General features: G+C 40.4%; 1 protein-coding gene across 2 annotated transcripts in view; it reads right to left on the bottom strand.

Annotated features, from left to right (window-relative positions):
* The window catches only part of EMB1270 (Pentatricopeptide repeat (PPR) superfamily protein), a 47,464-nt gene extending 30,220 nt beyond the window's left edge, over positions 1–17,244 (bottom strand). The window contains exons 1-3 of one of the 2 annotated variants that reach the window (XM_010268103.3): positions 13,490–17,244; positions 13,166–13,366; positions 5,194–5,303 (exon numbers count right to left, since the gene is read on the bottom strand). In XM_010268103.3, coding sequence (XP_010266405.1) covers positions 5,297–5,303; positions 13,166–13,366; positions 13,490–17,094 — 3,813 coding nt within the window. In that variant the 5' untranslated portion in view covers positions 17,095–17,244 and the 3' untranslated portion in view covers positions 5,194–5,296. The remainder of the gene's footprint in view (positions 1–5,193; positions 5,304–13,165; positions 13,367–13,489) is intronic. The other variant, XM_010268102.3, reaches the window with a different exon arrangement.
* Between the last annotated feature and the right edge of the window lie 762 nt (positions 17,245–18,006).

Raw genomic sequence — 18,006 nt, 5'->3', positions numbered from 1 at the left:
CATGTTTCCTCATTCTTCTCCTTGGAAAGCAATTTATGAAATTTACCCAACATTCCTTAATTCCATTCGGTTTGATGTGGGCCAAGGTAATAAAGTTCGTTTCTGGGAAGACCTTCGGGTGGGAGATAGTCCACTCAAAGACCTCTTCCCTAACCTATACACTCTGTTAAACTTCAAAAGGGAAACAGTAAACATTTTGGGTAATCCTGGCCCAAATGGGGTCAATTGGAATCTAGGATTTAGAAGGGGCCTCAGGGAAAAAATGAATGTGCCTCTTTAGCTCAACTGTTGGATCTAATAGGACAAGTTCATTTGGACCCATCCTTGGAAGATTCTAGAATATGGAAAGACTCCTCAGATGGTCTCTTCTCTTGTTCTCCTTTTTTAGTGTTCTTGCCACACCTAACAACCCAGATAGGGACTTCCTTGTAAAAGAAATTTGGAGTAAGCCTATCCCCCCAAAAATTCAAGCTTTCTATTGGGAAATTTTCCTTGGCAAGGTTAATACTTGTGATATGCTGCAGAGAAGGTGGCCTTTTACTTGCCTTTCTCCTCACATGTGCTCCCTTTGTAAGGAAATTGGTGAGACCTTGATGCATCAAGGTGACCTTGATGCATCTTGTTCCTTTGTGCATCACATTTGGGAATTCTTTTGTTTTCTCTTTGGTTGCAGGTGGGTTTCCCCTTAAGATGTGGCAGGACTTTTCAACCGAAATTTTTTGAGGCAACCAAAGAAAAGAGGGAAGGTTATGTGGAAAGCTACAAAGGAAGCTATTTGTTGGGTGATTTGGGAAGAAAGGAATAACAGAATATTCGTGGACAAGAGTAGAATAATTGAGGAGGTAATCGACACAATTAAAGTTAAAGTAGCTCATTGGGTAAGATCTTTGCATATCTTTCAAGATTTCTCAGTTATGGACATTATAAGATCCTGGACAGAAGTAGCACAATCTTCAAGAGTAAAAGAGAGAGTAAGGATGGAATGGAAACTTCCGGGACTGTCAGGTATTGGGGGAGTAATCAGAAATTCTGATAGGAGAATATTAGCATTATTCTCTAGACCTATTGGCATGGGAAACTCTCTAAAAGTTGAGTTAATGGCAATGCTACAAGGACTGAAGATAGCTAAGCAACTAGGAATGAGGCATACTGAGGTTGAAGGGGACTCCAAGGTGATCATCTCTTGGGCTAAAAACAATAGAACTACTCCATGGACTTTCAAACAAGTGATAAGGGAAGTGGAAAAGGTCGCAAGGGAGGTAGAGGCTGAATTCAAATGGGTTAGGAGTGCAAATGGGCTAGCTGATTATCTTGCTAAACAAGGGGCTTTGAGGCAACAATTGTTTTGGGCTGCAATGTAAAGAGGGACAGAAATAGGTAATAGTGTGGGAATTCGAATTCCATACACAAAGTTGTAAAATTTTAAATCTAATTCCAAATAAAATTCTTCTTTACTGATCAAAAAATATGTTCTCAACGAATTTTGTGAAATTTCTTAAGAAATTACCCTCAACTTTCTGTGATCTACTTTTACCACTACCCACTCTAAATTGTATCTTTAGTTGGTGAAGTGAGTTTCATCTAATGGAGCATCACTACTTCTATACATCTTTCTGAGTAATCTTCATTTGCCACCTCCCTCACCTCCATTTCTTTGTCTTCAACACAATTCTTCTCTATTGTTAGTCTTGTTCTGTACCTATTCCTTTTATTATACACCTGAACTATATTGGCTCACTAGACCTAGCTTATCTCAAGTCCATGCACCGAACTAAGCACCACCAATTTGATATCCATCCATCTTCACTAGCTAAAGAGTTTCCTTCTCCCCCTCAACACTATGCTCTTCTTTCTCCTGGCCATCTTTGTCCTTGCTATTTTGAATACCCTGAACATTCTCTTTTACTTCCAAATATTCACCTACATTTCATTGTGAGATTACATACACACCCCAAATCTTCATGTCTACCATCTCTTTCTCTCACTCTACTTAGCTCAATTCACCCATTTCCCTTTGTAGTGTAGAACCAAAAGCCTCTTCTTCTAACCTAACTTCTCCTATCCTCCACACTGGACCCTCCATTGCTACCTTTTGCTAAGAACAATCAATCTCTAGACACATACCTTTCACTTGCTTCATCTTCTCCTAGTTTTTTGCATATTCACTACTTCACTTTGTCAAGCCGATGAATTCTCTTTCTTCTCACTCTCTTGGTTTCCTTTCTTCTTTTTTTCTCCTCTCTCCCTCAACACCATAGTTTTCAAGGCGCCAAGGCGAGGCTAGGAAACAAGAGGGTGCCTTGTCACATAGTCGCCTAGGTGGGCGCCTAGGCGTTGCCTAGGTGATGGACTTTTTTAAGTAAGAAACATAGATCCTAGGGTAGTTCCCTAGGTACCATAACCATATTTCCTTAGTAATTATTCATAATTTTCATTAGAAAAGTATAAAGTTCATCATGTTAAAGTACAGAAAAATCAACACATTCATGAGAAGAAAAAGAAGAAAGAAAAGAAAATTAAAAATATATAGGGGCTGAACCTTTTATTTTTGTTATAGGAAAAGAAGAAAAGATAAAGTAGAAGAAGATATGGAAAATATGGAAGAAAAAGTAGAAGAAGAAGAAGAAGATGTGGAAGAAGGAAATGTGTTGATTAGTAATATAAACACACAAAATGAATATTTTAGTTTAATAATTATAATCTCAAAAAATAAAGAATAAAAAAGTATTTTATAATAGAAGGTACAAAACTGCTTGGCGTTTAGGTGAGGCAAGCCTCCAAGGGCACCTTGGCACCTAGGCGTCGCCTTGACAACTATGCTTAACGCCTTGCCTTACAACCTTTTTTTGTAATAAAAATTAAAAAATAAAAATAAAAATAAAAGTCTTGTCATTAGTCTCCTCTACTTTTTCTTTATTTTCATCCAATCAAATCTTGTAGCAACTTATACCCATTTTCATCATCTGCTTGTCAACCATTATTTCTGATATCCACTCTATTTTGAGTGTTAAGCTTTTTAAACTCTTCTAGACGATTCCCCTGCCCCTTCCCTTGTCTCTCAAAGGAAACTCCATTTTAACTCTTCATTAATACTTTAAGATAAGGTTCAAAATATCAATACGATATGCCCAAAACACATCAGTGGACTGTATCGGGCTTATCATATCCATATCAATGGACCCCAAAATGCATGGATACAACGATATAATATAGAACAAGTTTGGGGGTTTTAAAACTTTAAGGGCTTTAACAGCATCCCTCTAATACCTATAAAACTATAAAAAAAAAAAGAGTATTGCCCATATCAATACACATTGGTACCCACTTGAGGGTATCAGGTGTCGACATTTTGATCCTTGCTTTAAGATACCTGATGTAGGCACATTCGGCTGGCCTGTACAAGGCTGACGCATGTTGAATAGAGGACACCTGCATAGGCTTACCATGAGGGTGCTCAGGGTTACCTGACGTAGACCAGGCGGACCCAGTCGCAGGGCGCTGCATGGCACTGGCAAAACATCTAGCCAGGCCCTAGTACGGCTTGCATCTGGACCATCCGAGCCCAACTACCCCTTGGAAGCTCCGGCTATAAATGCAAGGCACCCCCCACAAGGTAAGGGATTAGACTCGAAATTCTTGTGATCTCTAGCGCTCTCTCCACTAAGGACTTGGCGCTATCTGAGACCTCGTATGGACCCCTCGGCTCTAGACTCATCACTTACCTTGCGCATATACTAACTTGATCGTCAGAGTCCTCGCCTTAGGTGACCACCCGAGGCCTCTAACACTTCACTCCTTGCAGGATCTGTACCGAAGTTTCCTTCGGACCCCTCGCATGGCACACTCATCACTAGCCCTCTTCTACAGTATCTGAAGAGACCTTCCACCTCAGACGTAGTCCTCGGCTTTGGCTTTCCCTCTTTGGACCTTCGAAGTCTTCAGCCCCCTCCTTTGAAGCTCGGGAGTGAAATTACTTTGTTGCCCTTGGCCAAGCCGAGCATCAACAATACCCATTTTCTTCTTTCAGTCCAAACTTTATTATACTTCTTAAAAAGCGGATGCCACCAATAATTTTCCTTTACCAATAAACCCACTTCCTTATTAACCATCAAACTTGATTACTGAACTTACATTGCCCTGTCTCCTCTATTTTGAACCTTCCTTCCATTACCAAGCCCCATTCAAAAATTACCTTGATAGCCCCAGTAACTGTTAGTTCATCATCTTCCTCCTTCCACCCCTTTGTCTTCCTTAACACCTCTGCACTCAGAATTGTTTGGTAGAACTCCAGTAGTCCAATCCCTTGCTTCAAATGTCCACACCCATTGGTTCATTCTACAACCTATTCTCACATGCTCTGATGCACATTGGAACCTCCCTGTCCACCATCAACCTTAATTCACAATTCTCTCCTGCAAACAACAGTTCTATGTGAGGTGGAAATATCTGCATGTCCACCACCTCAATCAAAATTCTAGCCATATTAATCTGATCCCACATTCTATTTCTATGGTCAATCTTTATAAACCTCCCTAGATAACCCCCCCAATCACTACAAATATCTGAAAACACCAGGTGCATAGTGGAATACCAATCACTTTCACCCACACTATTCTCCTACAAACACACATCCTTACTGTTCCAGCTAGTGGACACCATCTGCTCATTCATAGTTTTGGTACCCTATTCTGTCCTTCATATTCCACTACCCTCTCTACCTCTTCTTTTCCATGAAACATTTAAAAAAAAAAAGTCCTGCATTGAGTTTTCTCACTCTGTGCAGATCCCCCACTATGTTACCCAGATACAACAAGGACACAGCTGGATAGGGTATCAGATTTTTAAAGAAAATCTTGGCCAACATATAAGCAAAGTCAAAAGTTACTTTAATTTTGTTTATGGCCAAATGATGTTGAAATCCAGACTTAAAGAATTTGTTAAAAGATGCAAATGCCATTGAAGATTCAGAAGAAAACTACATTGAATAATTAATTCAGGATGCAGAAGAAAACCATACAAAATGTTTCAATACAGTAAAACAAGTTCTAAGAGCATGTGCTGCTTTCACTACTTAACAGAATAACAGGTTTCAATTGGGCATTTCAAAACTCAAAAGAATTAAAATTTGTAAGAGATATAGAAAGAGAATGCTTATTATGAAAAAGAGACACAAAGAGAGAAAAATCAGCTTACTTGCATATGATCAAGCCATAAAGTCAAGCCAACAAGAGCAGCACCAGGGGATAGCTTTCTAAAATCAGCTCCCCAGTCTTTCTCAGATACCCTGCAGCAAAGATCATAAGCTGCATTCACACATAAGTAGATTATATATATATATATATATATATATATATATGTAAGTAATCTGCAGAAGTTCACAAGCCATAGGGGCATAGTCTAGAAATTTAAAGGAAGAATGACAAGTCTCACTGCAATATATATTAGAACTAGCACATATATTATTAATAAAAGTAATGCTAAGTCATAGAAAAAAGAATATAGGAAAAGAAAATTCCAGAAATCAGCAAGTAGGGTTCTACAAGGAGTCAGCATGTAGCAAGTTTAGAGTGTTTTCGTTTCTTTGATCATTAAAAATCAAAAACTATTGATTATATTTATAAAGAATGGTATACAGTATACACATAGCAAATGTGCCTAGACTAGCCACCCTCTGATTTTTACGTGTTCCCCACCTTGGGAAATCAATCCACGGTATAAATGATTTCCAGTTGCTCCTTGTTTTTGCTAACCAATATTCCATAATGCTGACAAACCTAGGAGTCCAGTTATAACTTTGTACTTACATAGTCAGTTGTTAGATAGCACCTTCAAAGGGTTTGGAAACAGCACCAATCTAGGGCAGATGGTTATACTACCTTTTTCTTTTCAACCGATAGAACAGGATTCACTACAAGAACCATAAGACAGCAGACAATAGTCCTGTCATATGTACTATCTTTCTAATGTACTTAGGTGCAAGGGTACATATGTAATTTCCTTTTTATTATCATATTGGACCAAAACTTAAATAGAAAGGATGGCAGCTTGTTTGCTCCCTTCTTTTTCTTTTATTTGAAAAGCAACTAAGTGCCAAACAATCTTACACACCCAGACATTTTCTAATAAGATATTCAACTAAGGGTAAGCCTTGTGTTAGTGTAGAGGTATTTCTGTCTTTATACTTATGTTGAGGTTGCTGATCTGTAATATTATATTAGAACTAGTGTCCCTCACTTAAATAAGGGCACATGTGTCTTTTCCATTATATTAATAATATAAAAAACATGTCTGGCCAAATGGGAGAGTGACTTTTCCCTAATTCGACCCAGACTTTTCTTCTCTCTTTTTTTCTCCTCCTTTCTCTCTCTCTTTCTTCCCTCTTTCTTCCTCTTTCTTCTTGACTGTTACCAGACTAACAGAACTCAAAGGCAGGCCGAATTATAACATGGTATCAGAGTTCAACTAAGCAACTCGGATCTGCCCAGATTTCTGTTCTCTGCGCACTCAATCTAGGGTTTTCCCATGATTTCTCTGCCATCGATTGGAGATAAGGGAAAGGGCTGAAAAGGAGTGGTCGCCCTCTTCCCTTGGAGGTTTCTATGCCTCCAGTTGTGTCTTGTGTGGTCGGTTGCTGTGGTTTCTAAGAAGCCCTCCCCTAATCGATGAAGAGAAGAGGGCTGATTCGTGTGGTGCAGTGGGTGTCTTGTGTGGACTGATTTTCTTCTCGTGTGATTTGTCTTTCAAGTGATGAGGTAAGAGATTTCTGTGCATATTTTCTGTTATGAATCAAATAGGAATTATGTTTCAGATCGTATGATGAAATTTCAGACTGTAGTGTGCTAGGGTTTATGCTGTTTTTTTGTGTGATTCGAAGGAGGAGTGGTGCTCATATAGTGGTAAGATTTCAGGTAGTCGTAGGGTAGGGTTTGTGGTGTAAAGAGTGCAATCTTCAGCAATAACAAGTGTTGAAACCAGTGTGATTAGTATGATCAAACAATGTGCAATGTGCCGAATTCAGTGATACCAGAATTCAGCAATGGGAGATAACAATGATAGCAAATCTAATGTGATGATACCTACTGACTACCTGAATGTTCAAATGACCTCCATTATACTAAATGGAGAGAATTATGTACCTTGGGCTAAATCTGTAGAATTTTTTCTGAAGGCAAAGAAGAAGGTGAAACACATAAGGGAGGAGAAACCCTCCACTGATTCTCATGAGTATGAAGATTGGGAACAAGAGGATGCACAGATTATCACGTGGTTATGGAATAGTATGGAACCCAAGATTAGTGTAAATTTCATGTTTCTTGACACTGCCAAAGATGTGTGGGACCATGCTAAGAAGTTGTATTCTGGTCAAGACAATACAACTAGAATATATCAGATGTATCAAGAATACTTTAATCTGCAACAGGGCAATCAGAGTCTTGAGGAGTACTATGCTAGTATAAGAAACATCCGTAATGAGTTGAATGTTTATCACCCCCTCACTTCTGATGTCAAAATTCAGCAACAACAAAGAGAACAGCTTGACATGACTCGATTTTTGGTGGGGCTGAAATCTGAGTATGAACTAGTACGGGCTCAGATACTAGGAGGGTCAGCTCTCCCTTCTTTAGAAGAGGTGTTTGCCCGACTTCGGAGGACTTCTATTGGATCTACTGAGAACTCTAATGTCTCGGATAGATCAGCCTTTGCAGTGTCAAGGGGTCATGGTGTTAGAGGTGGAGCTCGAGGAGCTCAGTCTGGCCGTGGTGGTAGCAGTGGTCCGGTATATGGTCGGAGTGATGGGGGTGGACCTACATATAACTGTGGTGATGGTCGTACTAGAGGTAGAGATTCAGGGGGAGCCTGTGGTAGAGAACGTGGCTTAGGTCCGAGGAGGTGTACTCATTGTGGTATGGATGGACATACCATTAATTATTGCTATGACTTGCATGGTCCACCCTCAACCTGGACCAATCATGCCATGACTAGTGACACCAGTTCCAGTTTCAGACAGGAGAATCGTTCAGCTGATTAGATGCCTCTTACATCCACAGATGGTTCCGAGAAGGAGATGGTGAGTGTTCCACGTGATGAGTATGAGAGGTTTGTCCAATCCACATCTCAGCAGAACACGGCTACTTTTGCACTCTCAGGTATGGCTTGTTTGGCATCCACACCCTATCCCTGGATTATTGACTCTGGAGCCTCCGATCACATGACTGGAACTCCAGGTGTGTTTTCTTCTCTCTTTCATTGCTCAACATCACAATTTGTTACCCTTGCTAATGGTTCCACATCCTCCATTTGTGGTGTTGGTAATGTTGACTTGTACCCTGTATCCCTATCCTCAGTTTTGTATGTCCCTAAATTTCCGTTTAACCTTATATCTATTAGTAAGCTAACCAAGTCACTTAATTGTTCCATTACCTTTTACCCTTCTATGTGTGTTTTTTAGGATCTCAAGACGGGGATGAAGATTGGTGGAGGGCATGAAGCTGGTGGATTGTATTATCTTGACGGTGGTAGAAGAACACCAACAGCTCTCCAGTCATCTCTCTCTCCTCTCCAGTGGCACTGTCGATTTGGTCATCCTTCGCTGAAAGTTTTGAAATCTTTGGTTCCTTCGTTGAGTCAACTTTCTGTTTTAGATTGTGAGTCGTGTCAGTTTGGGAAACACCATCGTGTTCCCTTTAATTCTAGGGTTGATAACCGTGTGTCGAGTCTTTTTTCTTTAATTCACTCGGATGTTTGGGGTCCTTATAAAGTGATGTCATAAAATGGATATAGATATTTTGTCATTTTTGTTGATGATTTTTCAAGGATGATGTGGCTCTATTTAATGAAAGAAAGAAGTGAATTGTTTACCATCTTCCAGAAATTCTATGCTGAGATTCGCAATCAATTTGGTGTTCACATTAAAATTTTTCGTTCTGATAATGGCCGTGAATATTTATCTTCATCATTTCAAGAATACTTGGACCAACATGGCATTATACATCAGACCTCATGTACCTACACCCCACAACAAAATGGGGTGGCTGAGAGAAAGAATCGTCATCTCTTGGAAACAGCACGATCCCTCATGCATCACATGAATGTTCCCAAACCCTTTTGGAGTGATGCGGTGCTTACTTCTTGCTTCTTGATTAATCGGATTGCCCACGTCTATCCTTGATGGTCATTCCCCATTTACTACCTTGTTTCCCACCTTGTCTCTGTTTCCTCTTTCTCCCCGGGTATTTGGGTGTGTCTGTTTCATCCATAATCTGGGCCCCGGGAACGACAAGTTAGATGCACGATCCCTTAAGTGCATCTTCCTTGGCTATTCTCGGATCTAGAAAGGGTATAAGTGTTACCATCCTAGTTCTCGACGTTCCTTTGTGTGTGCTGATGTTACCTTCTTTGAGTCTACTCCATTTTTCTTGGGGTCCAGTGATGCTTCTCCCTCCTCATTACCTCCCCCTCTTCCACTTCCAGTTGCCGATTCTATTCCCCTTGTTCCAACCGTGACCAAGTCCTTGCCTCCAGTGCCACCACCTGTTGAACGCCCACCTATCCGTCAAGTGTATACACACCGTCGACAAATCCGGCAGTTGTCTCCACACCAGCCCCAAACCCAGTATCTGATCTTGATCTTCCCATTGCCTTTCGGAAAGGTAAATGCACTTGCTCCCTTCACCATATTTCTAATCATGCTTCACTCACTCACCTTTCCACCTCCCATCGCCAGTTTATCTCTTTGTTATCCTCAGTTGTTGTTCCTAAGGATGTCTAGGAAGCCCTTGCTCTCCAGGGTGGTGTCGTGCAATGGAAAAGAGCTCTCAGCTCTACTTCATAATCATACTTGGGAGTTGGGACCTCACCGCTCTTCCTCCTAGGAAGCAGGCTGTCGGTTGTAAGTGGGTTTATACTATTAAGTATTTGCCTGATGGTAGTGTTGAGCGCCTGAAAGCTCGATTGGTTGCAAAAGGGTACTCCTAAACCTATGGTATTGACTACACAGAGACCTTCTCCCCAGTTGCTAAGATAGGGTCGGTTCGTGTTGTGATCTCTCTTGCAACTATGTATGATTGGCCCCTATATCAGCTTGATATCAAGAATGCCTTTTTGCAAGGTGATTTGCTCGAGGAGGTTTACATGGAGCAACCACCAGGGTTTGTTGCTCAGGGGGAGGATGGTAAGGTATGCAGACTCAAGAAGGCTATATATGGGCTTAAACAGTCTCCTCGAGCATGGTTTGGTAGGTTCAGTGAGGTGGTAAAGAAGTTTGGTATGAAACAGTGCCAAGTTGATCATTCCGTCTTCAGTCATGACTCTCCGACAGGAAAAATACTATTGGTGGTGTATGTAGATGATATTGTTATTACCGGGAATGATAAAATGGGCATTGACAGGTTGAAGACTTTTCTATAGGAACATTTTCAAACAAAGGACCTTGGTAAATTGAAATATTTATTGGGGATAGAAGTAGCAAGGTCTAAGCACGGTATTAATTTGTGTCAGAGGAAATATGTGCTTGATTTGCTAGAGGAAATAGGTTTGTTAGGTGCTAACCAGGTGAAACACCTATGGAAACAAATACTAAGTTGAGCAGTGATATGGGTTTAGTGTTTGAAGACCCTGGCAGATACCGACGACTTGTAGGTAAACTAAACTACCTAACCATTACTCGGCCAGATATTTCATTTGTGGTTAGTGTGGTAAGTCAGTTCATGCAGAAACCTCTGGTTCCTCATTGGAATGCGGTTCTAAGAATTGTAAGGTATTTAAAAGGGGCCCCTGGTCGTGGTTTGATATACAAAAGTGGTGGAACACTTGAAATAGAAGGGTATACTGATGTTGACTGGGCTAGTTCTATGTCTGATAGGCGGTCTACCATAGGTTATTGCACTTTTCTGGGGGGTAACCTGGTGACATGGAAAAGTAAGAAGCAGAAGTCATGGCAAGAAGCAGTGCAGAGGCAGAATATAGAGCTATGGCACATACTGCTTGTGAATTAGTGTGGCTGAGGAACCTTCTACAGGAGATAGGATACAACATTAATACTCCAATGAAGCTCAATTGTGACAATCAGGCTGCAGTTCATATTTCTTCTAATCTGGTGTTTCATGAAAGAACCAAGCACATAGAGGTTGACTGTCACTTTGTGAGAGAGAAGGTGTTGAATGGAGTGATAGACACTGCATACGTTAATACAGGAAACCAGTGGGCAGACTTATTTGCAAAAGGGTTGAGTCGGGGAAGAGTGGACTACATATGTAACAAGCTGGAATTATATAATATATACTCACCAGCTTGAGGGGGAGTGTTAGTATAGGGGTATTTTTGTCTTTATACTTATGTTGAGGTTGTTGATCTGTAATGTTATATTAGAACTAGTGTCCCTCACTTAAATAAGGGCACATGTGTCTTTTCCATTATATTAATAATATAAAAAACATGTCTAACCGAATGGAAGAGTGACTTTTCCCTAATTCGAACCAGACTTTTCTTCTCTCTTTTTTTCTCCTCCTTTCTCTCTCTCTTTCTTCCCTCTTTCTTCCTCTTTCTTCTTGACTGTTATCAGACTAATAGAACTCAAAGGCAGGCCGAATTATAACACCTTGCAAAGAGGGCATGGAATTATTTTAATGCCCTTCTCCTTATCTATTACCTAATGTTGGTTCCAGCTATCTGAAGTCTTGGGAGTGGTAGACTGAGTACAGACCTAATCTCCAGCATTTTGGCTGAAATGGCTGCTCTCAAGACTCAGACCCTCATTTTCACACTTGTCAGTTCCACATTTTACCATGGCACCAAGCAGTAGTCCCTTATTGCCTCCCATTTCCCAAAAGTAAAATGTAACTATTAGAATGAAAAATATATTAGGGTGGCTCATTGGTTGAATGGAGAATTTCTCACCATTGTCAATGGATGACATCATTAGAATTTGGAAGGAAGTAAAAGGAACATCCATAAATATAAATTCACTCTTGTTGGTCGCCACCGGAAAGAATCTTCATTAAGCTGAATTTTGATGGTAGCAGCATAGGGAGCCCGAGGATGTCAGGAGTAGGAGACTTTAGAGATGAAGAGGGCCATATAATTGTTTTACACTCAGGCCTGATTGGTGTTGGTGACTCTTTAAGGGCTGAAGTCTTGGTGATGATGGAAGAACTATTAAGGGCAAGGAGTCTGAGCATAAAAAATATGATCACATAAGGAGATTCTAAATTGGTGATGCGATGGTTACAAAACAGGAAGGCAAAGATGTAGAATTGCAGGACTAAGATAAAGAAATCAGATGATTGACTAAAAAATATGGAAGTGAGATTGCAATTGATTAAAAGGACTGCTGATAACATGGCCAGTACACTAGCTAAACAAGGGGTGGGGACAGATCAACTCTTTTGGGTGCAATTGTAAGAAAAAGAGGGAAGAAATAGGGGAGAGATAAGAGGTTTTATCTCTCATTGACTGTTTATAGATTGTTGTAATTGTACATTTTTTTCTCCTTTAATTTAATTCATGGTTAGTGATATAAAAAAAAAGTATTAGGAAAGCCAATTAAAACTACTCATGGTGGATATAAAGTACAGAACTCCAAGCTAAATAAAATCTTAATATAAAGATCTAATAAAAACACAAACAAAAAAAATAATAACTAAATCACATATGACCATATAAATATCTTCAAGATATAGAATTCAATTAAAATGAGAAACTGAATCTACACTAGTGGTAGGAAAATACCATATAAATAGAATGACCCTATTAGGTAATCCATGGACTTCTCTTGGTGGCAGGAGAGATGGGTAAACTCAATGGCATGGCTGGATCCACATGGACTAGTAAAGACCCAGATGCTAGCCCATTCTGAGATCAAGCCCAAAAGATGCAGGGTTTCTTAATCCATTTTCTTACAGTTCAGCCTGCATCAAGTCTCCTTAGCATGTCCATGCATATGGTGTCTCAATTCTCATGCCTGAACTTTCCTACCACTAATCAGGTTCAGTTGACTAACAAAAGTTATGACTCATTGGAAAGGATCTGTTCATTTCCCCAAAAGTTCCATTCCAATGTTATAGTTAGTTATCCAATCCTTGGAACTCCCACAATAACAATTTATGAATATATATATATATATATATATATATAAGTGGAAATATAAGGAACTCAATTCAGTGGCTACCTGAACACATCATGGCAATAAATGTGTCTCCTAATTGCTAGTTGGAAAACCCATGAAGCAGTGGCCCGGCATTCAAATGCCCACAATAGGTCCTCCAACGCATTGACAAAGTTAAAGGCTGCATTATCCTCCAAAGGTTCTAATTGCTCAAGTAAATGATCAACCTCATTAACAAGTGACTCAGACTTTTCAGTCAGAATCCTGCAGAAGTATGTACTTGATTAAAAATAAATTCAAAGAAGAGAAAAAGGGAAATAGGTGATAATTTTTGGATTGTCATGGTTCCTCTTGTACATAGGCATAAAATCAACAAGTAATGTATACCTGATTGGAAGATCAAATCCAGAATCTCGGAGTGAATTTAGCAGGAAAATGGCTTCACTAGTTTGCTGGCACAAACTTGCAGCCCTGGTAAAGCAAGTCCATATCCTGTGGTCTGGCTCCAGACCATCTTTCTTCATCTCCAAGAGCTTTTCAATTCCCAAGTTATAGTCCCCATTCTTGAGATATGCATCAATAACAGAACTATATGGTAGTGTAGTAAGGTTTAGGCCAGAGGCCTTTAAATTATTGAGCACATTTTCAGCTTCCTTTGGTTCTCCTGCACTGCCATATGAAACTATAAGCATGTGCATTGTGGCAATAGAAGGTTCCAACCCTGCCTCTTTCATCATAGCAAAAACATTGTTGGCTTTTATATGGTTCCCAGAATTCCTAAACATTTTCATCATTATATGATACACAGAGCGATCCAATTTCAATCCTCTTGACCGCAAACCTTCAAAAAGACTCTCAGCCTGTTCCCATAATTTCTGCTTACCACATGCTGAAATTAGGCTCTTGTAGGTGTCCAACTTAGGATCCAATCCTATCTTTTCCATTTCTTGCAACAGAGATAGACCTTCTTCAGGTCTATGATCTCTACAATACATCAATATTAAAGTGTTGTAAGTATCTTCATCTGGCCTAAATCCTGACGACTTTTGAATACGCTGATACACCTCAATTGTCTTCCTAAATTCCCCAATTCCACTGTACAATCTTAGTAATGAGTTGTAAACTAGAAGGTCAGGCTTAAATCCCGCTTCCTCCATCTCTGTGACCATGGATTCAACATCCCTGACTCTTTTTCCTCGAGATAACAACTCTATCATACTTCTGTACAGATGCATAGTGGGAAAATACCCAGCAGCCTTCATTCCATTATAAATTTTCTTCACCTCAAATATGTTTCTAGCTCTCACAAAAGCATCTAGCATTAAAATGATAGAACTTTTACTAATTTTAAAACCCATGTCCTGCAAGTCCTGAATGACCACATAGAGCTCATCTAATCTCCCATCAACAATCAAAGCTTGCATAAGACCATTAATGGAATCCACATTAGGAGAAGGACCATCTCTTACCATTGTACCAAATACAGCCCTTGCTTGCTCATAGCAACCATTTGCAGCATAAGCATGTATTAAAGCATTCCATACTTTCCGGTCAACCACAGATCCCTGCAGTCTAAGTTTCCCCACCAAACTCTCTGCCTTCTGCAACAGCTTCAACTTCCCATATGCCACAATTAAATCAACAAAAACAAACTCAGCAAAGAAGATTCCTGACTCTTCTGCCAGATCTACCAAATAATGAGCTGTTTCAGGGAAATCCAGCTTGCAGTATACAAGAACCATATTATGGTAGATATTACAAGAAGGTTCTATACCAAAGAATTTCATATCAGAAAATAATTGAGAGGCATTAGCAAAGGACTCAGTCTCTTTGCAGCACTCTATCAGAGAGTCATACATGGCAGAACTCCCATTAAACAAGCCAAATGTTCTTAGTTTATCATACTCTTCCATAGCAGCTTCAAACTGGTGATCCTTGCAAAGTATGATGGTTAGTGCTTCTGTTATCAAATGGTCGGATCTTGGAGCATGTTCCCGCAAAAAATCAACCAAAGCACCTGCTTCTTTGTGCCTTCCTAATGACTTATATGAACTTAGAATAGCTATTAAGTTATCACGATCTGGCTCAGACCCCTGAATAACAGCCAATTTTAACATATTAGCAGCATGGCAATAGCATTCCCCCCTGACAAGAATAGAAGAAATAATTTCAGGGCTCATACCAGATAGCTCCATATCCTTAATCACTCTTTCTACATCTTCTTCTTTATTCTCCTTCACAAGAACATGAAGCATGACTTGGTAAATACCTTGATCAGGTGTCAGACCATCACAAATCATCTCCCTGTATAATGTCATTGCTGTCTTTGTCTCATTGAATCGCAACAAGATATCCAACATAACAGAGTATGCCAGATGGTCTGGTTTGATCCCAGACCTCAGCATGCAGTTAAATGTCTCTTCAGCTTCAACCCTCATCCCTGCCTTTGCATAGCCACATATCAAAGCACTAAAAGTCCGCAAGGTGGGTTTTACCCCTGCATCCAACATCTCAGACATCACCTTTGCAGCCTCAGTTACCATATTGGCTTTCCCAAGTGAATCAATCAGAACGGTAAAGGTAACTGCATCGGGGCTGCGTCCTGATGACTTCATGTCTTTGTAGATCTGCGATGCTAAATCATGCTGGCCCTGCTTTCCATACATATGTATGACGGTATTATATGTCATTTCATCTCTTCCAAACCCAGCTTTGACCATCTCCTCACAAATCTCTTTCACCTTCTCAACACTCCCTTCTCTTGCAAATGCATATACCAAAGAATTATATGTAACTGCATCTGGGGAAAACCCTCTGGACCCCAGTTCTTTAAAAAGCCGCTCTGCATCTTTTGCCATCCCACATCGACCATACACTGATATCATGGCATTGTAAGTCCAAATATCTGCCTGGCAATTGTGGGATTCCATATCTTCATAGACCTTCATAGCCTCCTCCAAATTGGACCCACGGGAGCAAGCACTTATGAGAGTGTTGTAAGTGATTATATCAGGTCGTAGACCTGATCTCCTTACCTCATTGAGTAGTTCAATTGCAGATCCAGCCAACATAGAACCCGATTTTGCCCTGGCATTGATTAGAGTATTAAAGCTCACAAGGTCAGGCTCACATCCTCGTTTCCTCATTAAGTCAAGTAGTTCTTGGACCTTAGGAAACTTACCATTCCGAGCATATACACTCATCATTGCATTGTAAACTTGAACAGTGTTCCCTACCGCAGGCTCTGCCCGGTTGAAAAGCTCTACAGCCAAGCTTTCTTGATTGGCCTTGCCAAGCACAGCCAAAATTGTGGCAAGCATTCGTGCATTTGGAGAATACCAATGCCGAAGATTCAACCATTCATACACCTCCAACGCTCGCTGCCAACTCGACCGCCCGACCCATTTCATGACGAAACAGAAATCCGTGGGAGTCAACTGGACAATCCGGTCATCCAAAACATCTGCCACGAATTCATCCGGTTGCAATTGAAGAATCCTATCAGTTAGAAACTGAACTCTCTCTCTCCAATCTTTGGCCCTCTTCAATGCCAATTTGGTCATTTTCTTCACTCTAGTCCTGCTAGGCCTGCCTAGTACTTCTAGAGATTCATCGTTCGAATCAAACGATTCTACAATTTGGGTTTCTTCCTCTTTTTTCAAGTAATCATTAGTTTCTGTCTTATCCGCACCATCGGCATCTTCGAAGATTTGGATTGAATGAGGAGGACAGTTGATCAATTGGGTCTGACTCGATTTTCCATTCTCCGTGAGCTTCAGGTGAGGCCATCTCACAGATGGAGAAGCTCTACTGTAGCTAAATTTCTGTGTGTTAGATGGTTCTAAAGCAGCAGCAGCAGCAGTAGTAGAAGTAGCAGACGAAGAAGAGATATTCAAGGATGACAAAGTAATATCTCTACGTACCTTCGTGTAGGTTAAATTATGTGTACGCGTAGGCGTTGCTACAAGGACCAGAGCTACTGTATAAGCCATGCCCAAAGCAATAAAGGCTTACTTGTTTTCGTGATTTTGCATGGTTAGGGTTTCTTCACCAGAAGGCTAGAAGCTGAAATGCAGTTCAGATTTCAGACAGTGAGACAGGGAGGATGGAGGACCTAACGGATATTTTTAGGAGGGATTATCTGTTATTCTTTCGGCTAGTCCTAGACCTCTAGTTCAGATCAGAGTGGGCCCTTCCCAATCTTTCGCTTTGGAACTTTGGATTCGGATTAGCGCTGCAACGGTATCCGATTGTCCAAATACGGATTTCGAATTCGACTCCATTGGGATCCGAATTCGGTCCGTTATTAATTGGATTAAATGTGGATTCCATTCGATCCGATTCCAGACCTCTATTCATTCCCACAATCCCATGAATAAAACGAGCGTAGGCCATGTTTGGGAGTGTTTAAAAATAAACCCTTATTCAAAATAGGGCTGTTCACAAACAATGTCAAACTGACCAAACTAATCAAAGCAGCCCGACCCAACCGGATTTGGTCGGTTTTTCTTTATCACCACCGATTGGGTTTCAGGTTGTGAAGAGGGATAAATTGATAAGTCAGTTCGGTTTCGGTTTTCATGTGTGAAAACCAAAACTGAACCGAACCAAACCGAGTTAGTTAGTTTTTGATTTCCTAGTCTTTCCCTAACTAGGTAATCCCTATCCTAGTTTTTTCTTTCTAGTTAGTTACTTATTTTTAACATTAAAGAACAATAAAAATGATGTAGTGTGATCCGGTCACTCCTAACTGGCACTCACGTGGCTCTTGAGAGGTACCCGAGACGAGAAGGGAGAAGAAGAACTCCCAGGGGGTTTGCCCGGTGAGAACACTCCGATGATTAATTCAGTATTCTGTGTGGGAAGCAAAGGGAAAACGAAGGCTAAGAGTGCAGATTGCGCAG

Source organism: Nelumbo nucifera, chromosome 3 (assembly GCF_055504915.1).
Source record: "Nelumbo nucifera cultivar China Antique chromosome 3, China Antique-T2T, whole genome shotgun sequence".
Taxonomy (NCBI): domain Eukaryota; kingdom Viridiplantae; phylum Streptophyta; class Magnoliopsida; order Proteales; family Nelumbonaceae; genus Nelumbo; species Nelumbo nucifera.
The sequence above is the reverse complement of the archived record's forward strand: the minus strand, read 5'-3'. Positions and strand labels throughout refer to the sequence as shown.